Raw genomic sequence first — 26579 nt, 5'->3', positions numbered from 1 at the left:
CCCACCACCACCACTCCCACCACCACCACCACCATCACCTACACCACCACCTTTACCCCCACCATCACCACCACCCCCACCATCCGCACCTCCCCCCCCCCCACCATCACCACTACCACCACCTCCCCCCACCCCCACCACCACCTCCACCACCCCCACCTCCACCACCACCCCTACCATCATCCCCCCCCACCACCACCACCACCACCTCCACCACTCGACCTCACGTCACCCCCTCCCTCCCAACACCCAACACCATCACCACCACCCCCACCACCCCCCCCCACCACCACCACCTCCACTACCACCACCCCCCCCCACCCCCACCATCACCACCACCTCCACTACCACCACCACCTCCCCCCACCACCACCTCCACCCCCCCCCCCCACCACCACCACCTCCACTACCACCACCCCCCCCCACCCCCACCATCACCACCACCTCCACTACCACCACCACCTCCCCCCACCACCACCTCCCCCCCCCCCCACCATCACCACCCCCACCACCTCCCCCCACCCCCACCACCACCCCCACCTCCACCACCCCTACCATCATCCCCCCCCACCACCACCACCACCACCACCTCCACCACTCGACCTCACGTCACCCCCTCCCTCCCAACACCCAACACCATCACCACCACCCCCACCACCCCCCCCCCACCACCACCACCTCCACTACCACCACCTCCCCCCACCCCCACCACCACCTCCACCCCCCCCCCCCACCACCACCACCACCTCCACTACCACCACCTCCCCCCACCCCCACCATCACCACCACCCCTCCCCCCCCACCACCACCACCACCACCACCACCACCTCCCCCCACCCCCACCATCACCACCACCCCTCCCCCCCCACCATCACCACCACCTCCACTACCACCACCACCTCCCCCCACCACCACCTCCACTACCACCACCACCTCCCCCCACCACCACCTCCCCCCCCCCCCACCATCACCACCCCCCCCCCCCACCACCACCTCCACTACCACCACCACCTCCCCCCACCACCACCTCCACCCCCCCCCCACCATCACCACCCCCACCACCACCACCTCCACCACTCGACCTCACGTCACCCCAACACCCAACATCAGCAGCAGCAACAGCAGCGTGTGTCACGCCAGCTGGTGGAACTCTCACGTCCAAGGCCTCGTCCTCGTTGTTGTTGTCGTTGTTGTTGTCGTTGTTGTTGTTGCTATGGGTGCGGTGAAGATGACCAACGTTGCCTGGACGTCCGTCGCCTTTATAAGCAGCGAGGAGAGCAGAGAGGGCTGTGCAGAGAGCGTCTCAGGGCGAGAGAACGTGAGAGGACACACGGGGTGGAGTGCTGGTGCTGGTAGAGGTGGTGGTAGTTAGTGCTGGTGGTGGTGGTAGAGGTGGTGGTGGTAGTGGTGGTAATAGTGGTGGTAATAGTGGTGGTAGAGGTGGTGGTAGTGGTGGTGGTAGTTAGTGGTAGTGGTAGTGCTGGTGGTGGTAGTGGTGGTGGTAGTGCTGGTGGTAGTGCTAGTGGTAGTGGTAGTGGTGGTGGTAGTGGTGGTGGTGGTAGTGGTGGTGGTAGTGGTGGTGGTAGTGGTGGTAGAGGTGGTGGTAGTGGTGGTAGTGGTGGTAGTGGTGGTAGTGGTGGTGGTAGTGGTGGTGGTGGTAGTGGTGGTGATGGTAGAGGTGGTAGTAGTTGGTAGTACTGGTGGTGGTAGTGGTGGTGGTAGTGGTGGTGGTAGTGGTGGTGGTAGTGGTGGTAGAGGTGGTTGTAGTGGTGGTAGTGGTGGTAGTGGTGGTGGTGGTGGTAGTGGTGGTGATGGTAGAGGTGGTAGTAGTTGGTAGTACTGGTGGTGGTAGTGGTGGTGGTAGTAGTAGTATTAGTGGTATTTGGTAGTAGTTGTGGTAGTGGTGGTGGTGGTAGTGGTGGTGGTAGTGGAGTAGGTGAGTGAGTGAGTTGGTGAGTGGGTGAGTGAGTGGGTGGGTGGGTGTGTGGGTGAGTGGGTGAGTGGGTGAGTGAGTGGGTGAGTGAGTGAGTTGGTGAGTGGGTGAATGGGTGAGTGAGTGGGTGAGTGGTTGGGTGAGTGGGTGAGTGAGTGGGTGGATGGGTGGGTGGGTGAGTGAGTGGGTGAGTGAGTGAGTGAGTGGGTGAGTGAGTGGGTGAGTGGGTGAATGAGTGGGTGAATGGGTGAGTGAGTGGGTGAGTGGGTGGGTGGGTGAGTGAGTGAGTGAGTGGGTGGGTGAGTGAGTGGGTGAGTGAGTGGGTGAATTGGTGAGTGAGTGGGTGAGTGTATGAGTTGGTGAGTGGGTAAGTGTATGAGTTGGTAAGTGGGTGAGTGTGTGGGTGAGTGTATGAGTTGGTGAGTGGGTTAGTGAGTGAGTGAGTGTATGGGTTGGTGAGTGGTAGTGTTGGTGAGTGGGTGATTGAGTGGGTGAGTTGGTGAGTTGGTGAATGAATTGATGAGTGGGTGAGTGGGTGGGTGAGTGGGTGAGTGAGTGGGTGGGTGAGTGGGTGAGTTGGTGAGTGGGAGAGTGGGTGAGTGAGTGGGTGAGTGGGTGAGTGAGTGGGTGAGTGAGTGGGTGAGTTGGTGAGTGAGTGCGTGGGTGAGTCTATGAGTTGGTGAGTGGGTAAGTGTATGAGTTGGTAAGTGGGTGAGTGTGTGGGTGAGTGTATGAGTTGGTGAGTGGGTTAGTGAGTGGGTGAGTGTATGGGTTGGTGAGTGGTTGTGTTGGTGAGTGGGTGATTGAGTGGGTGAGTGGGTGAGTTGGTGAGTGTATGAGTTGGTGAGTGGGTTAGTGAGTGGGTGAGTGTATGGGTTGGTGAGTGGTTGTGTTGGTGAGTGGGTGATTGAGTGGGTGAGTTGGTGAATGAATTGGTGAGTGGGTGGGTGAGTGGGTGAGTGAGTGGGTGAGTGGGTGAGTTGGTGAGTGGGTGAGTGGGTGAGTTGGTGAGTGGGTGAGTGAGTGGGTGAGTGAGTGGGTGAGTGGGTGGGTGAGTGGGTGAGTGGGTGTGTGAGTGAGTGGGTGAGTTGGTGAGTGGGTGAGTTGGTGAGTGGGTGAGTTGGTGATTGGGTTAGTGAGTTGGTGGGTGAGTGGGTGAGTGAGTGGGTGGGTGAGTGAGTGAGTGGGTGAGTGAGTGGGTGGGTGGGTGAGTGAGTTGGTGAGTGAGTTGGTGAGTGGGTGAGTGAGTGGGTGAGTGAGTGGGTGAGTGAGTGGGTGAGTGAGTGAGTTGCTGAGTGAGTTGGTGAGTGAGTGGGTGAGTTGGTGAATGAGTGGGTGAGTGAGTTGGTGAGTGGGTGAGTGAGTGTGTCTGCTGCTACTCGCATCTACTAACAAGCCACTTGTCCCCACAGCCTGTTGCAGGCTACACGGGGCACCTTTGTCTTTGGTCCAGGTGAATCATGTTGTCAGCGGTGCTTCTGCTGTTGCTGGCGAGCTCAGGTGAGTGAGAGGCTTCCACACACGGCGCAGATGCCTGTGCCAGGCTAGGTGCACCAGCAGGTCACGTGGACAGACCCAGCAGGTGCTATGGGTTGGCTGCTGTGCCAGGCTAGGTGCACGAGGAGGAGGTCACGTGGACAGACCCAGCAGGTGCCATGGTTTGTATTGCTGTGCCAGGCTAGGTGCACGAGCAGGTCACGTGGATAGACCCAGCAGGTGCCATGGTTTGACTGCTGTGCCAGGCTAGGTGCAGGAGGAGGTCACGTGGACAGACCCTGCAGGTGCCACGGGTTGACTGCTGTGCCAGGCTAGGTGCAGGAGGAGGAGGTCACGGAACAGACCCTGCAGGTGCCATGGGTTGACTGCTGTGCCAGGCTAGGTGCAGGAGGTCATGGGACAGACCCAGCAGGTGCCGTGGGTTGACTGCTGTGCCAGGCTAGGTGCAGGAGGAGGAGGTCACGGGACAGACCCTGCAGGTGCCATGGGTTGACTGCTGTGCCAGGCTAGGTGCAGGAGGTCATGGGACAGACCCAGCAGGTGCCATGGGTTGGCTGTTGTGCCAGGCTAGGTGCAGGAGGAGGAGGTCACGGGACAGACCCAGCAGGTGCCATGGGTTGACTGCTGTGCCAGGCTAGGTGCACGAGGAGGAGGTCACGGGACAGACCCTGCAGGTGCCGTGGGTTGACTGCTGTGCCAGGCTAGGTGCAGGAGGAGGTCACGTGGACAGACCCTGCAGGTGCCATGGGTCGACTGCTGTACCAGGCTAGGTGCACGAGGAGGAGGTCACGGGACAGACCCTGCAGGTGCCGTGGGTTGACTGCTGTGCCAGGCTAGGTGCAGGAGGAGGTCACGGGACAGATCCAGCAGGTGCCATGGGTTGACTGCTGTGCCAGGCTAGGTGCAGGAGGAGGAGGTCACGGGACAGACCCTGCAGGTGCCGTGGGTTGACTGCTGTGCCAGGCTAGGTGCAGGAGGAGGTCACGTGGACAGACCCTGCAGGTGCCATGGGTTGACTGCTGTGCCAGGCTAGGTGCAGGAGGAGGTCACGGGACAGACCCTGCAGGTGCCATGGGTTGACTGCTGTGCCAGGCTAGGTGCAGGAGGAGGTCACGGGACAGACCCTGCAGGTGCCATGGGTTGACTGCTGTGCCAGGCTAGGTGCAGGAGGAGGTCACGGGACAGACCCTGCAGGTGCCATGGGTTGACTGCTGTGCCAGGCTAGGTGCAGGAGGAGGTCACGGGACAGGCCCTGCAGGTGCCATGGGTTGACTGCTGTGCCAGGCTAGGTGCATGCCACTGTCTGAGTGTGAGAGCCACGTGGTGACTCGGTCGTGGTGGTCGCGTCGATGGTGACTGTGACGATGATGATGACGATGCTGCATGGCCGTAGGTGTGAGGGCGTCTGGTTGCTATGGCAACGTGATGAACATCGACACCACGGGGGCCTCAGCGGCCACGGCGAGCCAGGACAACCTGAGCGTGACCGGTGAGACACACACACAGACACACACACACACACACAGACACACACACACACACAGACACACACACACACAGACACAGACACACACAGACACACACACACACAGACACACAGACACACACACACACAGACACAGACACACACAGACACACACACACAGACACACACACACACACACAGACACAGACACACACAGACACACCACACAGACACACACACAGACACACACACACACAGACACACACACACACACAGACACACACACACACACAGACACACACAGACACACACACAGACACACACACACAGACACACACACACAGACACACACACACACAGACACACACACACACAGACACACACACAGACACACACACACAGACACACACAGACACACACACACACACACAGACACACACACACAGACACACACACAGACACACACACAGACACACACACACAGACACACACACAGACACACACACAGACAACACAGACACACACAGACACACCCACACAGACACACACACACAGACACACACACACAGACACACACGACACACACACAGACACACACAGACACACACAGACACACACAGCACACACACAGACACACACACACAGACACACACACACACCACACAGACACACACACACAGACACACACAGACACACACACAGACACACACACAGACACACACACAGATACACACACACACACAGACACACACACAGACCACACACAGACACACACACCACAGACACACACACACAGACACACACACAGACACACACACACACACAGACACACACACAGACACACACACACACAGACACACACACACAGACACACACACAGACACACACACACACAGACACACACACACAGACACACACACACAGACACACACACACAGACACACACACAGACACACACACACAGACACACACACACAGACACACACACAGACACACACACAGACACACACACACAGACACACACACACAGACACACACACAGACACACACAGACACACACACAGACACACACAGACACACACAGACACAGACACACACACAGACACACACACAGACACACACACACACACAGACACACACACAGACACACACAGACACACACACAGACACACACACACAGACACACACACAAAGACACACACATAGACACACACATAGACACACACATAGACACACACACACAGACACACACAGACACACACAGACGCAGACTCAAAATATACAGCAGCAGCAGGCGTCGTCAGGGTCGAATGGAACCCACGACCTCCTGTGTACCAGGCGAGGTAGTCAACATCTCCCAGCCACCGTGATGATGATGATGAGAAAGAGACGCATACTCCAAATATACAGCAGCAGGCATCGTCAGGGTCGAGATAGAACCCACGACCACCTGTGTACCAGGCGAGGTAGTCAACATCTCCTAGTCACCGTGATGATGATGATGATGAGAGAGACGCAGACTCCAAATATACAGCAGCAGGCATCGTCAGAGGGTCCGGGATCAAGCCCACGACCACCTGCATATCAGGCGAGGTAGTCAACATCTCCCATTAGCCAAACGCAGCGCCACCACTCAGTCGAGCAAATTGGGGAGCCCGACTCAAAGTCAACAACTTGACCCTCAGCGCTCGCTCGCTAAGAAACTGCCCAGCCCACCACCACCAACCCCTGACCCTCCTCCAGAGGTCGCAACCGGGTACCCGATACCCGTACCCTACCCGATACCCGGATACCCGTACCCGGCCGGGTACGCATACCCGTTTGCGACCCTGGTGCGGCCGGGTACGGGTAGGCCGTGAGTCACTGGTGAGTCACCGTTTGTCACTCATTTCCCAACGTCTTGTCTCTTCTTTACAATTCAAGTTCCTAGAATCAACCCACCCGCGCCTGCAACATGGCTTCATCCCAGAGGTCGCAATCGGGTACCCGATACCCGTAACCTACCCGTACCCGGCCGGGTAGGGTACGGGTACGGCCGGGCACTGTCCTTGAAGTTGATTGGTCCAGATGACGCCAAAAGGCGCGCGTTTTGGCAGTCCAACACCATGTGAGACTAGGCTCTAAGGAAAGCTGTCTCGGGTGTGGACCAATCAACTTCAAGGACAGTGCATATCATTATCAGAGTTGTGTTTTTTGTTTGCATTACGACTGCAGGTATTGTGGTCTATGTAAAAATGACTCCTTGTAAAAAAAGGTGTCAGTTTTGTTGCCAGATAGAAGGGTAACAAAAACAATTATCATATTTTTACTGGCAAATGAGGTTCCAATGGTGGTAAGTAACCGTTTGTCACTCATTTCGGGTAGGGTACGGGTAGGAAACGGGTACCCGTACCCGGCCGACCGGGTACGGGTACCCCGTGAGTCACAGGTGAGTATCCGTTTGTCACTCATTTCGGGTAGGGTACGGGTACGGGTAGGGAACGGGTACCCATTTGCGACCCTGGTGCGGCCGGGTACAGGTAAAGAATAAAAACCCATTTGCGACCTCTGCCCTCCTGCCCTCCCCCACCACCACCACCGCCCCCAGGGGTGGCAGCATCCCAGAGGCTCGTGAACACCGACCTGAACCGCCTCAAGAACTACAAGAGCCGCATCGTGGACGCGGGCAACGCCAAGTGCGTCGACGCGGCCGTCATCGCCGCCATCATATCGCGCGAGTCGCGGGCTGGCAGCGTCCTCGTCAACGGATGGGGCGACGGCGGAAACGGATTCGGGCTCATGCAGGCGAGCTGCGGATGCAGGAGGGAGCTGTGTGTGACGAGGAGAGAGTTGTGGATGAAGGAGAGAGCTGTGGATGAAGGAGGAGGGAGAGAGCTGTGTGTGACGAGGAGAGAGTTGTGTGTGAAGGAGGGAGCTGTGTGTGAAGGAGGAGGGAGAGAGCTGTGTGTGAAGGAGGGAGCTGTGTGTGAAGGAGAGAGCTGTGTGTGAAGGAGGAGGGAGAGAGCTGTGTGTGAAGGAGGGAGCTGTGTGTGAAGGAGAGAGCTGTGTGTGAAGGAGGAGGGAGAGAGCTGTGTGTGAAGGAGGGAGCTGTGTGTGAAGGAGAGAGCTGTGTGTGAAGGAGGAGGGAGAGAGCTGTGTGTGAAGGAGGGAGCTGTGTGTGAAGGAGAGAGCTGTGTGTGAAGGAGGAGGAAGAGAGCTGTGTGTGAAGGAGGGAGCTGTGTGTGAAGGAGAGAGCTGTGTGTGAAGGAGGAGGGAGAGAGCTGTGTGTGAAGGAGGGAGCTGTGTGTGAAGGAGAGAGCTGTGTGTGAAGGAGGAGGGAGAGAGCTGTGTGTGAAGGAGGGAGCTGTGGATGAAGGAGGAGGGAGAGAGCTGTGTGTGACGAGGAGAGAGTTGTGGATGAAGGAGAGAGCTGTGGATGAACGAGGGAGCTGTGGATGAAGGAGGGAGCTGTGGATGAAGGAGGGAGCTGTGGATGATGGAGAGAGCTGTGGATGAACGAGGGAGCTGTGGATGAAGGAGGGAGCTGTGGATGAAGGAGAGAGCTGTGGATGAACGAGGGAGCTGTGGATGAAGGAGGGAGCTGTGGATGAAGGAGGGAGCTGTGGATGATGGAGAGAGCTGTGGATGAAGGAGAGAGCTGTGGATGAAGGAGGGAGCTGCGGATGAACGAGGGAGCTGTGGATGAAGGAGGGAGCTGTGGATGAAGGAGAGAGCTGTGGATGAAGGAGAGAGCTGTGGATGAAGGAGAGAGCTGTGGATGATGGAGAGAGCTGTGGATGAAGGAGGGAGCTGTGGATGAAGGAGAGAGCTGTGGATGATGGAGAGAGCTGTGGATGAACGAGGGAGCTGTGGATGAAGGAGAGAGCTGTGGATGATGGAGAGAGCTGTGGATGATGGAGAGAGCTGTGGATGATGGAGGGAGCTGTGGATGATGGAGGGAGCTGTGGATGATGGAGAGAGCTGTGGATGATGGAGGGAGCTGTGGATGAACGAGAGAGCTGTGGATGAAGGAGAGAGCTGTGGATGACGGAGAGAGCTGTGGATGACGGAGAGAGCTGTGTGACGAGGAGAGAGCTGTGGATGACGGAGAGAGCTGCCGATGAAGGAGGGAGCCCTGTGGTTCAAATATTCAGACAAATATCTGAACTGGTCATGGGCCTCCCCTAGGTTCACTCGGCCTCAACTACGTACCTGGAGATAAAGGCGGCCGGGCGTGGTGCTGGCCACCCACCCCCTCTGTGTTAACCTCAGTGCCGGTAGCCTTCATAGCTGCTGCTGCTGCTGCTACTCACTAACAGCACTTGCCCCAACAGTCTGTTACAGGCTCCGTGGGGGATTATTGTCGTCTCTGTTTGTGCGCGGGTCTAGGTGGACAAGCGCTACCACACCCCGGTAGGCGCATGGGACAGCGTGGAGCACATAAAGCAGGGGACGGGCATCCTCATCGACATGATCAACTCCATCAAGAAGAAGTTCCCCAGCTGGACCCAAGACCAGCAGATGAAAGGTACCTGAATAGCAGCAGCAGCAGCAGCAGCAACAAGACAAAGATCTCCCGTATAGCCTTAACAGACTGTAGGGGCAAGTGCCGTTCGTGAGCACCTATGAAGGCCGGCACGACACACGAGGGGGTGGGTGGCCAGCACCACGCCCGGCCGCCTTTGTCTCCCCCGTGGCGATGTTCACTACTACACACCGCTACTACACCAGCTACTCATTCGAGGCCGATTTGACCTAGGGGAGGCCCAGAACTGGTCCATCGGTGTTGGTGGCCGTGAGCGGGAATGGAAGTCGGGTTGCCGGGTTCACAGCACAGCGTAGCGCTAACCTCCACTCCACTACGACTGCTCCCCACCAGCAAAGGCCGCCCACCTCCCTCGTGTGAGCTCCGCTGGACCTTCCTAGCAGAGGTCGCAACCGGGTACCCGATACCCGTACCCTACCCGATATCCGGCTACCCGTACCCGGCCGGGTACGGGTACGGGTAGCCTTTTGCGACCCTGGTGCGGCCGGGTACGGGTACGAGTAGGCCGTGAGTCACTGGTGAGTCACCGTTTGTCACTCATTTCACAACGTCTTGTCTCTTCTCACAATTCAAGTTCCTAGAATCAACCCACCCGCGCCTGCAACATGGCTTCATCCCAGAGGTCGCAATCAGGTACCCGATACCCGTACCCTACCCGGCCGGGTATGGGTAGGGTACGGGTACGGCCGGGTACGGGTACGGGTAGGCCGTGAGTCATTGGTGAGTCACCGTTTGTCACTCATTTCGGGTAGGGTACGGGTAGGATACGGCTACCTGTACCCGGCCGGGTACGGGTAGCCGTTTGCAACCCTGGTGCGGCCGGGTACGGGTACGGGCAAGGAATCAAAACCCGTTTGCGACCTCTGCTTCCTAGGCGCTCAGCTCGTGAACGCCGCTCGCCCCAACACTCCGCCAAGGCTTGAATGGCGGGCGGGCGGGTGGGCAGTGATTGTTGTCTAAGCGTGGCCTACGTTGTGTCCGAACGCAGGGGGCATCTCGGCCTACAACGCGGGGCCCGGCAACGTTCAGTCGTACCCCAACATGGACATCGGCACGACGGGCAACGACTACGCCAACGACGTGGTCGCCAGGGCCCAGTGGCTCCGCGCCAACGGACACTTCTAGAAAGAAGAAGACCGCCCCCCCCCCCCCCCCGTCCTGCCCCCCCATCCCGTGATCGCTCCGAAGAACCGCGCACGCACGCAGATAGAGCGACGTTTCCCCCAGCAATCACACCCGCCACCACCTCGCTCCCGTTGCTACCTTACACAAGTTGCTTAACCCGCCATTCTCGTCGTGGACACGTGACCCACCCAACGCAGCCTCCAGCACCAGGCCCGAGTCCCAACCTCCATTTTGCTTAGCCCATCCTGCCAACAAAGACAAAGATACCCCCCCCCCCGTGTAGCCTTAACAGGCTGTAGGGGCAAGTGCTGTTAGCGAGCTGCACCTATGAAGGCTGGAACGGTACACGAGGGGGTGGGTGGCCAGCACCACGCCCGGCCGCCTTTGTCTCCCCAGTGGCGATGTTGACACGCACCGGGTACTCATTTGAGGCTGAGTCGACCTAGGGGAGGCCCATGACCGGTTCAGATAATCGTCACTGGTGTTTGCCGTGAGCGGGAATCGAACCGGGGTCGCCGGGTTCGTAGTGCAGCGTAGCGCTAACCGCTACACCACCGCTCCCCAACCCTTGCACGCACAGACACACACACACAACAACAACAACCGCCATTCACCACTAAGTGCTGGTGACGTCACCACGACGCTTGTGCCAGGCCATGTGCACCTTGAGGCTACCACGTGAAGTGTCGAACGCCCGCTGGCAGGAGGTCACGGGGCAGACCCAGCAGGTGCCACGGGTCGACTGACTGAGACACACAGACACACACACACACAGACACACACACACAGACACACACACAGACACACACATAGCACACAACCACACAGACACACACACACACACACAGACACACACACAGACACACACATAGACACACACATAGACACACACACAGACACACACGTGTTCCCCACCCATAACATCCACCCCTAAGCCACTTCAGCTGGAATAGGATGCAGCGTTGGCCCGATGGACGGGAATCAGTGGATCCATCTCCTGCCTCTTTGCGTGGAACCCTCGCTTCCCTCCCCCCGTCCGTGACGCCTACGTAGTTGTAACAACCTCGGCTGCCTTCGGTATCGTTGCTATCGAATAATAAATCAATCAGGAGGGAGCTCCTCTCCCCACACCAGCACCACCACTCGTCGTGTCTGCTCAAGCGACTTTGTGACTGCGTGTGGGAAGGGTTTGTGGTGTCGATGATAAAAAAAATTTTCTGATTTTTTTGACCGCTTTGCTTTCTTGCGCTAAACCGCGCCCGTCGAGACGCACGCCAACAACTGAGCTACTTATACAATTGCACCTTCAGTTATCAAAGTGATGACGATGAGAGACACAAACTCCAAATATACAGCAGCAGCAGGCATTGTCAGGATCGAGATGGAACCCACGACCTCCTGTGTACCAGGCGAGGTAGTCAACATCTCCCAGCCACCGTCGTGATGAGGATGATGAGAGACGCAGACTCCACATATACAGCAGCAGCAGGCGTCGTCAGGGTCGAGATGGAACCCACGACCTCCTGTACACCAGGCGAGGTAGTCAACATCTCATAGCCACCGTGATGATGATGATGAGAGACACACACTCCAAATATACAGCAGCAGCAGGCGTCCGGATCGAGATGGAACCCACGACCTCCTGTGTACCATGCGAGGTAGTCAACATCTCATAGCCACCATGATGATGATGAGAGAGAGACGCAAACTCCAAATATACAGCAGCAGGCATCGTCAGGATCAAGATGGAACCCACGACCTCCTGTGTACCAGGCGAGGTAGTCAACATCTCCTAGCCACCGTGATGATGATGAGAGACACAAACTCCAAATATACAGCAGCAGCAGGCGTCGTCAGGATCGAGATGGAACCCACGACCTCCTGTACACCAGGCGAGGGGAGATGGGTGGTGGGGGTGGTGGTGGGGTGGTGGTAGGGGGTGGAGTGGGATGGTGGTGGGGGTGGTGGTGTGGTGGTGGGTGGGGTGGAGTGGTGGGGGTGCTGGTGGGGGTGGTGGTGGGGTGGTGGTGGGGTGGGGGTGGTGGTGGGGTGGAGAAGTGGGGTGGTGGTAGGGGTGGTGGTGGGGTGGTAGGGGGTGGTGGTGGGGTGGGGGTGCTGGTGGGGGTGGTGGTGGGGTGGTGGTGGGGTGGGGGTGGTGGGTGGGGTGGAGTGGTGGGGGTGCTGGTGGGGGTGGTGGTGGGGTGGTGGTGGGGTGGTAGGGGGTGGTGGGGGTGCTGGTGGGGGTGGTGGTGGTGGGGTGGAGTGGGATGGTGATGGGGGGTGGACATTTGTGATTGTGTCTGTTCGAAATGTTTAGCCTACTTCCCAACATGCAACAAACTTGAAGTTTGGCACGTGGGCAGCTCCCAGACTGTACACCAGGGGTCGGGAACCTTTTTGACGGGAGAGCCATAAAAGCCAAATATTTCTAAATATATTTCATTGAGAGCCATATAGTATTTTTAACGTATAATAAATTAAATATGTCTTACTTTTAATGCGACTTCTGGTCACGGGACCCGTGACCCGAGAAATTTTATCTTCAAAACTAATTTCTGTTTACTTTAAAATGACACAGTATTATTAAGCGATATCACAAGTATTTTAAAATCAGTTCCAAACTGATTTTATTATTATTTTATGATTATTATTTTTTTCATCTCAAAATTGTCTGGGAGCCATATGCCGTCACCGGAAGAGCCATATATGGCTCGCGAGCCATAGGTTCCCGACCGCTGCTGTACACCATGCAACAAGTATACAAATAGACTTTTGTATTTTGGGGGGCGGCGGGGGTGGGGACGCAATAATGGATATATTTTGCACGGCAAGTGAGCGGTGACGTCACATCTGTGATGTCACCCGCACGCGGCCGCGTCACGCGGTGCGCCTGCTGACGTCACGCAGTGTGCCTGCTGACGTCACGCAGTGTTCCTGATGACGTCACGCAGTGTGCCTGATGACGTCACGCAGTGTGCCTGATGACGTCACGCATCCCACCCTCCGTGTAGGCCGTGAGTTAATCAAAGACAAGATTCCAAGTCTCAAGCGAAGCCGGTAGTAAAACTCGTTTTAATCATTTAAAAAAACAAATTCACGTACACAGGCAGTGCTCGACTTACCAACGCCCGCACTTACGAGTGAGTCGGTGAGTGAGCGAGCGAGGAGGGTGAGTGGGTGGGTGAGTGGGTGAATTAGTGAACGGGTGAGTGAGTGGGTGAGAGGGTGGGTGAGTGGGTGGGTGAGTGGGTGGGTGGGTGAGTGGGTGGGTGAGTGGGTGAATGAGTGGGTGAGTGGTTGGGTGAGTGGGTGGGTGGGTGAGTGGGTGGGTGGGTGAGTGGGTGGGTGAGTGGGTGGGTGAGTGGGTGGGTGAGTGGGTGGGTGGGTGAGTGGGTGGGTGAGTGGGTGAATGAGTGGGTGAGTGGGTGGGTGAGTGGGTGGGTGAGTGGGTGGGTGGGTGAGTGGGTGGGTGAGTGGGTGAATGAGTGGGTGAGTGGGTGGGTGAGTGGGTGGGTGAATGGGTCAGTGGGTGGGTGGGTGAATGGGTCAGTGGGTGGGTGGGTGAGTGGGTGGGTGAGTGAGTGGGTGAGTGAGTGACCAGGTCTCCCACCGTCCCCTTCTTCGTGTGGGTGTCACCGCCTCGTCTTTCTCCGTCAGACATCGCGAACCGCTCTTGGACTGCATGGACAACAACATCAACAACAACATCAACAACATCCACAACCATAACATCAACAACAACATCAACAACATCCACAACCAGAACATCAACAACAACATCAACAACATCCACAACCATAACAACAACAACAACAACATCAACAACAACATCAACAACATCCACAACCAGAACAACAACATCAGTAGCGGTGAGTAGTGGTGAGTAGCGGTGAGTAGTGGTGAGTAGCGGTGAGTAGTGGTGAGTAGCGGTGAGTAGCGGTGAGTAGCGGTGAGTCTCGCTCACCACAGCGGAGCCACAGACACCTCGTCGACGCGTGAGCGGTGGATCTGAAGTGAGTAGTGGTGAGTAGTGGTGAGTAGTGGTGAGTAGCGGTGAGTAGTGGTGAGTAGTGGTGAGTGAGTAGCGGTGAGTGAGTAGTGGTGAGTAGCGGTGAGTAGTGGTGAGTAGTGGTGAGTAGTGGTGAGTGAGTAGTGAGTGAGTGAGTAGCGGTGAGTAGTGGTGAGTAGTAGTGGTGAGTAGCGGTGAGTAGCGGTGACCCTCACCACAACGTTGCCAGTGGCACCTCGTCGACGCGAGAGCGGTGGATCTGGAACGAGGGCGTCACCCACTGTCCACAGGAGCAGCGCTCCCCTCTCCAGCTGAAGGAACCCACCTTGCACACACACTTGGGGCACTGCAGCTGCAGTGGTGGTGGTGGTGGCGGTGGCAGTGGCGGTGGTGGTGGGTGGTGGTGGTGGTAGTGGGGGTGGTGGTGGTGGTGGCGGTGGTGGTGGTGGAGGTGGTGGCGGTGGTGGGTGGAGGAGCGGATAAATAAATAATTATTGATCGATGTATTATTGATGCATCGATAACGACGCACACACACACACACGCACGCACACACACGCACGCACACACACGTACACACACACACGTGTACACGCACATATGTACACACACACGCACACATGTACACACACACTTGGGGCACTGCAGCTGAGGTGGTGGTGGTGGTGGCGGTGGTGGTGGTGGTGACGGTGATGGTGGTGGTGGTGGCGGTGGGTGGTGGTGGTGGTAGTGGGGGTGGTGGTGGTGGAGCTGGTGGCGGAGGTGGGTGGAGGAGCGGATAAATAATTATTGGTCGATGTATTATTGATGCATCGATAACGACGCACACACACACACATGCACACACACGCACACACACGCACACACACGCACACACACGCACACACACATGTACACACACACTTGGGGCACTGCAGCTGAGGTGGTGGTGGTGATGGTGGTGGTGGCGGTGGTGGCGGTGGAGCTGGTGGCGGTGGTAGTCGGGGAGGTGGGTGGAGGAGCGGATAAATAATTATTGATCGATGTATTATTGATGCATCGATAACGACGCACGCACACACACGTGTACACATGTGCACGCACATGTACACGCGCACACACACACACACGCGCAGACACACCCACACATGTACACACACACACGTACCCACACACGCACACACACACACGTACACACGTACACACACTCGAGTGGCTGTAATCCCCACACAACAGCCATCTACCGGCGCTTCCAAGACACCCACGAGGGCCGCCTCCATCCAGCGGATCGGCTCCACGAAGAGCGACGTGCAGGCCCCGGGCACGCGGCCGCTGGGACCGGTGAGGCCGCTAGGAGCGGTGAGGCCGCTGGGAGCGGTGAGGCCGCTGGGAGCGGTGAGGCCGCTGGGACCGGTGAGGCCGCTGGGACCGGTGGGGCCGGTGGGGAAGGTGGAGGAGGAGGTGGAGGAGAAGGAGGATGAGTCGCCTGGCTCGTGAGCCAGAACGCTGGAGCCACGGAATAGGCAGCGCCTGGGGAGTGGAGGGGGTGGGGAGGGGATTTGTGAGTTTTTGTGTGTGTGTCTGTGTGTATGTGTGTGTGTCTGTACGTGTGTGTGTGTCTGTACGTGTGTGTGTGTGTGTATGTGTGTGTGTCTGTACGTGTGTGTGTGTCTGTACGTGTGTGTGTGTCTGTGTGTGTGTGTGTGTCTGTACGTGTGTGTGTGTCTGTACGTGTGTGTGTCTGTGTGTGTGTGTATGTGTGTGTGTCTGTACGTGTGTGTGTGTCTGTACGTGTGTGTGTGTGTCTGTGTGTGTGTGTATGTGTGTGTGTCTGTACGTGTGTGTGTGTCTGTACGTGTGTGTGTGTCTGTGTGTGTGTGTATGTGTGTATGTGTGTGTGTCTGTACGTGTGTGTGTGTCTGTACGTGTGTGTGTGTCTGTGTGTGTGTGTATGTGTGTGTGTCTGTACGTGTGTGTGTGTCTGTACGTGTGTGTGTGTCTGTGTGTGTGTGTATGTGTGTGTGTCTGTACGTGTGTGTGTGTCTGTACGTGTGTGTGTGTCTGTGTGTGTGTGTATGTGTGTGTGTCTGTACGTGTGTGTGTGTCTGTACGTGTGTGTGTGTGTATGTGTGTGTGTCTGTACGTGTGTGTGTGTCTGTACGTGTGTGTGTGTCTGTGTGTGTGTGTATGTGTGTGTCTGTCTGTACGTGGGCGAGTGTGTAACTTACATGGGTGTGTGTTTACTCTCTACAAGCAGCACTTGCCCCTACAGCCTGCTAGAGGCTACACGGGGGACCTTTGTCTGTGTCTACCTTCATAGGTGTTGCTGCTACTCGCTAACAGCACTTGCCCCAAAGCCCTGCTAGAGGCTACACGGGGGACCTTTGTCTGTGTGGCAGAGGTCGCAACCGGGTACCCGATACTCGTACCCGGCGGGTACCTGTTTGCGACCCTGGTGCGGCCGGGTACGGGTAGCCGGGTAGACCGTGAGTCACTGGTGAGTCACCGTTTGTCACTCATTTCCCAACGTCTTGTCTCTTCTCACAATTCAAGTTCCTAGAATCAACCCACCCGCGCCTGCAACATGGCTTCATCCCAGAGGTCGCAATCGGGTACCCGATACCCGTACCCTACCCGTACCCGTCTGGGTACGGGTAGGGTACGGGTGCGGCCGGGTACGGGTACGGGTAAGGAATCAAAACCCGTTTGCGACCTCTGTCTGTGTCTACCTTCATAGGCGCTGCTGCTGCTGCTACTCGCCGCTAACAGCACTTGCCCCTACGCCCTGCTAGAGGCTACACGGGGGACCTCTGTCTGTGTGGCGAACACCGCCGCTGGTGACGGGGAGACGGAGGCGGCTCACCGGCACCGACGGCACCGGTAGAGCACAGCGGCAGCAGCAGCAGCGGCGCCGTCCGTGCCGGTGCCGGCAGCAGCAGCAGCAGCAGCGCCGGCGAGTTGAGGGTCATCGACGAAGACCGCCGGGGGAAGGACCAGGCCTGGGATGCAGACACACCGATCGCTCGGTCAGTCAGTCGCTCAGTCAGTCACTCAGTCACTCACTCAGTCGCTCAGTCACTCAGTCAGTCAGTCAGTCAGTCACTCAGTCAGTCACTCACTCAGCCATTCACTCAGTCAGTCGCTCGCTCAGTCAGTCGCTCGCTCAGTCAGTCGCTCAGTCAGTCACTCAGTCACTCACTCAGTTGCTCAGTCACTCAGTCAGTCAGTCAGTCAGTCACTCAGTCAGTCACTCACTCAGCCACTCACTCAGTCAGTCACTCACTCAGTCACTCGCTCAGTCACTCACTCACGCTCGCTCACTCACTCAGTCACTCACTCACGTTCACTCTGCATGAGTGTCTTTTTGCGTGGTAAGTCTCTGTGTGAGTGAGTCTCTGTGTGAGTGAATCTCTAAGTGAGTGAGTCTCTGTGTCTCTGTGTCTCCATGTGAGTGAGTCTCTGTGTGTCTCTGTGTCTCTATGTGTCTCTGTGTGGTGAGTCTCTGAGTGAGTCTCTGAGTGAGTCTCTGTGTCTCTGTGTGTCTCTGTGTGAGTGAGTCTCTGTGTGAGTGAGTCTATGAGTGTCTCTGTGTGAGTGTGTCTCTGTGAGTCTCTGTGTCTCTAAGTGAGTGAGTCTCTGTGTCTCTGTGTCTCCATGTGAGTGAGTCTCTGTGTGTCTCTGTGTCTCTATGTGTCTCTGTGTGGTGAGTCTCTGAGTGAGTCTCTGAGTGAGTCTCTGTGTCTCTGTGTGTCTCTGTGTGAGTGAGTCTATGAGTGTCTCTGTGTGAGTGTGTCTCTGTGAGTCTCTGTGTCTCTATGTGAGTGAGTCTCTGTGTCTCTGTGTCTCTGTGTGTCTCTGAGTCTCTCTCACCGGTGGCGCCGCGAGTCACCCGCTGGAGTTCGTAGCGGCGCCGTGCGGCGCTGTCGCCCTGCAGGCAGCAGCCCGCGTCCCCGTAGAGCCGCAGCTGCCGCTGGAAACCCGCGTTGACGCTGCACACGGCGGAGAGGGAGACCACAGGGTGACTACAGCCGGAGCCTGGAGTGGAGTGGAGTGGACACTGGACTGGAGTGGATTGGAGTGGGCACTGGAGTGGAGTGGGTACTGGACTGGAGTGGATTGGAGTGGGCACTGGAGTGGAGTGGGTACTGGACTGGAGTGGACACTGGAGTGGAGTGGGTACTGGACTGGAGTGGATTGGAGTGGGCACTGGAGTGGAGTGGGTACTGGACTGGAGTGGATTGGAGTGGGCACTGGAGTGGACACTGGAGTGGAGTGGACACTGGAGTGGAGTGGACACTGGAGTGGACACTGGAGTGGACACTGGAGTGGAGTGGACACTGGAGTGGAGTGGACACTGGAGTGGACACTGGAGTGGACACTGGAGTGGAGTGGACACCGGAGTGGAGTGGAGTGGACACTGGAGTGGACTAGGCACTGGGCACTGGAGTGGAGTGGACACTGGACTGGAGTGGAGTGGACACTGGAGTGGACTAGGCACTGGCACTGGACTGGAGTGGACACTGGAGTGGAGTGGACACTGGAGTTGACACTGGAGTGGACTAGGCACTGGCACTGGAGTGGAGTGGACACTGGACTGGAGTGGACACTGGACTGGACTAGGCACTGGGCACTGGAGTGGACACTGGAGTGGACTAGGCACTGGACACTGGAGTGGAGTGGATACTGGACTGGAGTGGACTAGTCACTGGGCACTGGAGTGGAGTGGATACTGGACTGGACTAGGCACTGGGCACTGGAGTGGAGTGGACACTGGACTGGACTAGGCACTGGGCACTGGAGTGGAGTGGACACTGGAGTGGACTAGGCACTGGACTGGAGTGGCCGTGCGGTGTGGCTGTCACCTGACGCTGGGCTTGAGGCTGCGTAGGCGAGTGTAGGCCTCGTCGAAGGACAGACGGAGATCCGCCATGAGGAAGGCCGTCACCACGGCGGCACTCCGGCTCACTCCGGCGTGGCTGCAGGACATCACCAACGTCACCAACATCACCAACATCATCGTCATCAACATCATCAACATCTTCAACATCACCAACATCGTCAACATCATCAACATCATCGTCATCAACATCATTAACATCACCATCATCAACATCGTCATCATCAACATCATCAACATCGTCATCATCATCACCAACATCAACATCACCAACAACATCATCGTCATCACCATCATCAACATCATCAATATCAGCATCATCATCATCAACATAATCACCAACATCACCACCATCATCAACATCACCAACATCAACATCATCAACATCATCAACATCACCAAAATCAACATCATCGTCATCAACATCATCAACATCAACATCATCATTGTCACCATCGTCATCACCAACATCACCAACATCAACATCATCAATGGGTTGACTGCTGTGCCAGGCTAGGTGCAGGAGGAGGAGGTCACGGGACAGACCCAGCAGGTGCCATGGGTTGGCTGACTGAGATGAGTGGTTGATGCACCACCACCTGTGACCGCCCCTCCCCCCAACTGTGCCAGGCTAGGTGCAACTTGAGGCTACTTGGGGCAGTGCCAGGCTGGGTTCACCTTGAGGCTACTGGGCAGTGCCAGGCTAGGTGCAGGAGGTCACGGGACAGACCGTGCAGGTGCCATGTGTTGGCTGACTGAGATGAGCACCACCATCTCTTACCGCCCCCCCCCCCCCCCACTGTGCCAGGCTAGGTTCACGTCGAGCCCGCCGGCGCTCACCAGTGCACGAGCACGGCCCCGGCGTGCATGCCGGCGCGGACGAAGTCGAGGCAGGGGTCGAGCGCGGGCAGCAGGTCCCAGCTGGCGCTGTCTTCAGTCGCACAGAACCTCACCAGCGGACGCTGGCACCGTGAGGCACTCGGGTTGATGTCACCGCCACCATCACCACCACCTCCATCTTCACCGCCACCACCACCGCCAACACCTCCACCGCCACCACCACCACCAACACCACCTCCAACGCCACCACCGCCACCACCACCTCCATCTTCACCGCCTTCACCACCACCACCTCCACCAAGGGCACTTCCTACACCACCTCCACCGCCACCACCACCTGCACCACCTCCACCACCTCCACCACCTCCACCACCTCCACCAAGGGCACTTCCTACACCACCTTCACCACCACCTCCACCATCTTCACCGCCAACACCACCTCCACCGCCACCACCTCCACCACCACCTCCACCCAGCGCACTTCCTACACCACCATCTCCACCACCACCTCCACCACCACCTCCACCAAGCGCACTTCCTACACCGCCTTCACTACCTCCACCACCTCCACCACCACCTCCACCAAGCGCACTTCCTACACCACCATCTCCACCACCACCTCCACCACCACCTCCACCAAGCGCACTTCCTACACCGCCTTCACTACCTCCACCACCTCCACCACCACCTCCACCACCTCCACTGCCTCCACCGTGTTCATCTTCACCACCACCACCACCTTCACCACCATCGCCACCATCCTGCAACACACAGACAAAGATCCCCCGTGTAGCCTCCAGCAGAACGTCGGGGCAAGTGCCGTTAGCGAGCGCCTACGAACGCCACCGGCACTGAGGCACACGAGGGGGTGGGTGGGTGGGTGGGGGGCCGGCACCCCCCCCCCCCCGGCCGCCTTTGTCTCTCCCCCGTACCCACGGCAGGGGCTGTGAGTCGACCGTGAGCACGTGGGTGACTCCGCTGCGCCAGAGGCTCGCTGCGTCCAACGCGCTGGCGCGGTCACCCAGGTAGAGGCCCGGTAGCACCGCCAACATCGCTAGCCTGGACACACACAGCACACACACACAGTGTACACACACACACAGTGTACACACACACAGTGTACACACACACACAGTGTACACACACACAGTGTACACACACACACAGTGTACACACACACAGTGTAACACACACACACAGTGTACACACACACACAGTGTACACACACACAGTGTACACACACACACAGTGTACACACACACACAGTGTACACACACACACAGTGTACACACACACACAGTGTACACACACACACAGTGTACACACACACACAGTGTACACACACAGTGTACACACACAGTGTACACACATACACAGTGTACATACATACACAGTGTACATACATACACAGTGTACATACATACACAGTGTACATACATACACAGTGTACATACATACACAGTGTACATACATACACAGTGTACATACATACACAGTGTACATACATACACAGTGTACATACATACACAGTGTACATACATACACAGTGTACATACATACACAGTGTACATACATACACAGTGTACATACATACACAGTGTACATACATACACAGTGTACATACATACACAGTGTACATACATACACAGTGTACACACATACACAGTGTACACACATACACAGTGTACACACATACACAGTGTACATACATACACAGTGTACATACATACACAGTGTACATACACAGTGTACATACATACACAGTGTACATACATACACAGTGTACACACACACAGTGTACACACACACACAGTGTACACACATACACATACACAGTGTACACACATACACAGTGTACACACACAGTGTACACACACACACAGTGTACACACACACACAGTGTACACACACACACATACACAGTGTACACACATACACATACACAGTGTACACACATACACAGTGTACACACACAGTGTACACACACACACAGTGTACACACACACACAGTGTACACACACAGTGTACACACACAGTGTACACACATACACAGTGTACACACATACACAGTGTACACACACACACAGTGTACACACATACACATACACAGTGTACACACATACACATACACAGTGTACACACATACACAGTGTACACACACAGTGTACACATACACAGTGTACACACACACACAGTGTACACACACACACATACACAGTGTACACACATACACATACACAGTGTACACACATACACAGTGTACACACACAGTGTACACACACACAGTGTACACACACACACAGTGTACACACACACACAGTGTACACACACAGTGTACACACACAGTGTACACACATACACAGTGTACACACATACACAGTGTACACACACACACAGTGTACACACACACACAGTGTACACACACACACAGTGTACACACACACACAGTGTACACACACACACAGTGTACACACACAGTGTACACACACAGTGTACACACATACACAGTATACACACATACACAGTGTACACACACACACAGTGTACACACACACACAGTGTACACACACACACAGTGTACACACACACACAGTGTACACACACACACAGTGTACATACATACACAGTGTACATACATACACAGTGTACATACATACACAGTGTACATACATACACAGTGTACACACATACACAGTGTACACACACACAGTGTACACACACACACAGTGTACACACACACAGTGTACACACACACAGTGTACACACACACAGTGTACACACACACACAGTGTACACACACACACAGTGTACACACACACACAGTGTACACACACACACAGTGTACACACACACACAGTGTACACACACACACAGTGTACACACACACACAGTGTACACACACACACAGTGTACACACACAGTGTACACACACAGTGTACACACATACACAGTGTACATACATACACAGTGTACATACATACACAGTGTACATACATACACAGTGTACATACATACACAGTGTACACACATACACAGTGTACACACATACACAGTGTACATACATACACAGTGTACATACATACACAGTGTACACACATACACAGTGTACATACATACACAGTGTACATACATACACAGTGTACATACATACACAGTGTACATACATACACAGTGTACATACATACACAGTGTACATACATACACAGTGTACATACATACACAGTGTACACATACAGTACACAGTGTACATACATACACAGTGTACATACATACACAGTGTACACACATACACAGTGTACATACATACACAGTGTACATACATACACAGTGTACATACATACACAGTGTACATACATACACAGTGTACATACATACACAGTGTACATACATACACAGTGTACACACATACACAGTGTACACACATACACAGTGTACACACATACACAGTGTACATACATACACAGTGTACATACATACACAGTGTACATACATACACAGTGTACATACACAGTGTACATACATACACAGTGTACATACATACACATACACAGTGTACACACACACACAGTGTACACACATACACATACACAGTGTACACACATACACATACACAGTGTACACACATACACAGTGTACACACACAGTGTACACACACACACAGTGTACACACACACACAGTGTACACACACACACATACACAGTGTACACACATACACATACACAGTGTACACACATACACAGTGTACACACACAGTGTACACACACACACAGTGTACACACACACACAGTGTACACACACAGTGTACACACACAGTGTACACACATACACAGTGTACACACATACACAGTGTACACACACACACAGTGTACACACATACACATACACAGTGTACACACATACACATACACAGTGTACACACATACACAGTGTACACACACAGTGTACACACATACACAGTGTACACACACACACAGTGTACACACACACACATACACAGTGTACACACATACACATACACAGTGTACACACATACACAGTGTACACACACAGTGTACACACACACACAGTGTACACACACACACAGTGTACACACACACACAGTGTACACACACAGTGTACACACACAGTGTACACACATACACAGTGTACACACATACACAGTGTACACACACACACAGTGTACACACACACACAGTGTACACACACACACAGTGTACACACACACACAGTGTACACACAGTGTACACACACAGTGTACACACATACACAGTGTACACACATACACAGTGTACACACACAGTGTACACACACACACAGTGTACACACACACACAGTGTACACACACAGTGTACACACACACAGTGTACACACACACACAGTGTACACACACAGTGTACACACACACAGTGTACACACACACACAGTGTACACACACACACAGTGTACACACACACAGTGTACACACACAGTGTACACACATACACAGTGTACATACATACACATACACAGTGTACATACATACACAGTGTACACACAGCACACATACACAGTGTACACACAGTGTACACACAGCACACACACACACAGTGTACACACACATATACGTACATACACAGTGTATACACACACATACATACACACACACAAGGCGCTGGCGCGGTCACCCAGGTAGAGACGCGGTAGCACCGCCAATATTGCTAGCCTGGTGACACACACATACACAGCACATACAGCACATTACACAGTGTACACACACACACAGCACACAGTGTATACACACACAGTGTACACACATAGTGTACACACACAGTGTACACACATACATACACACAGCACACACATACATACACAGTGTACACACAAACACACACAGAGTGTACACACGTACACACACATATACACAGTGTACATACACACATACACACAGTGTGCATACACATAGTGTACACACACAGCACACAGACACATACACAGTGTACACACACACACAGTGTACACACACACATACAGCACACATACACAGTGTACATACACACAGTGTACACACACACATACACACACACACACAGCACACACACACATACACAGTGTACACACACACATACACAGTGTACACACACAGACACATACACAGTGTACACACACACACAGTGTACACACACACATACAGCACACATACACAGTGTACATACACACACACAGTGTACACACACACATACACAGTGTACACACACACATACACACACACACAGCACACACACACATACACAGTGTACACACACACGGTGTACACACACACAGTACACACACAGTACACACACACACACGGTGCACACACACACACAGTACACACACAGTACACACACAGTACACACACACACACGGTGCACACACACACACAGTACACACACAGTACACACACAATACACACACACACACGGTGCACACACACACACAGTACACACACACACTACACACACAGTACACACACGGTGCACACACACACACAGTACACACACACACACTACACACACACACAGTACACACACACACACACGGTGCACACACACACGGTGCACACACACACAGTACACACACACAGTACACACACACACACGGTGCACACACACACACAGTACACACACACAGTACACACACACAGTACACACACACACAGTACACACACACACACGGTGCACACACACACACAGTACACACACACAGTACACACACACACACGGTGCACACACACAGTACACACACACACACGGTGTACACACACACACAGTGTACACACACAGTACACACACAGTACACACACACAGTGTACACACACAGTACACACACAGTGTACACACACAGTACACACAGTACACACACAGTACACACACACAGTACACACACACGGTGTAAACACACAGTACACACACAGTGTACACACACAGTACACACACGTACCACACACACAGTGTACACACACAGTACACACAGTACACACACACAGTGTACACACACAGTACACACACAGTACACACACACACGGTGTACACACAGTACACACACACTGTACACACACAGTACACACACAGTGTACACACACACGTGTACACACACAGTACACACACAGTACACACACACAGTACACACACAGTACACACACACGGTGTACACACACACGGTGTACAACACACACACAGTACCACACACGTGTACACACACACACACGGTGTACACACACACGGTGCACACACACACAAGACCCACACGGTGTACACACACGGTACACCACGGTACACACACATACACCC

General features: G+C 54.9%; 2 protein-coding genes across 2 annotated transcripts; one reads left to right on the top strand and one right to left on the bottom strand.

Annotated features, from left to right (window-relative positions):
- Positions 1-1254: 1254 nt before the first annotated feature.
- On the top strand, positions 1255-11353 carry LOC133339649 (lysozyme g-like). Its single transcript, XM_061547806.1, has 6 exons — positions 1255-1318; positions 3346-3433; positions 4824-4919; positions 7483-7679; positions 9264-9402; positions 10409-11353. The coding sequence occupies exons 2-6, from the start codon at positions 3394-3396 to the stop codon at positions 10543-10545; spliced, it is 609 nt and encodes a 202-aa protein (XP_061403790.1). The 5' UTR covers positions 1255-1318; positions 3346-3393; the 3' UTR covers positions 10546-11353.
- A 2566-nt stretch (positions 11354-13919) lies between these two features.
- Positions 13920-21347, bottom strand: LOC133339648 (glycine, alanine and asparagine-rich protein-like). Its single transcript, XM_061547805.1, has 8 exons — positions 21203-21347; positions 20271-21031; positions 19396-19509; positions 18404-18522; positions 17397-17532; positions 15778-16063; positions 14770-14906; positions 13920-14223 (listed from the first exon to the last, which is right to left on the bottom strand). The coding sequence occupies exons 1-8, from the start codon at positions 21320-21322 to the stop codon at positions 14199-14201; spliced, it is 1698 nt and encodes a 565-aa protein (XP_061403789.1). The 5' UTR covers positions 21323-21347; the 3' UTR covers positions 13920-14198.
- Positions 21348-26579: the final 5232 nt, after the last annotated feature.

Source organism: Lethenteron reissneri, unplaced genomic scaffold (genome assembly GCF_015708825.2).
Source record: "Lethenteron reissneri isolate LAM-NWPU_2019-01 unplaced genomic scaffold, ASM1570882v1 scaffold_1938, whole genome shotgun sequence".
NCBI classification, from domain to species: domain Eukaryota; kingdom Metazoa; phylum Chordata; class Hyperoartia; order Petromyzontiformes; family Petromyzontidae; genus Lethenteron; species Lethenteron reissneri.
The sequence above is the reverse complement of the archived record's forward strand: the minus strand, read 5'-3'. Positions and strand labels throughout refer to the sequence as shown.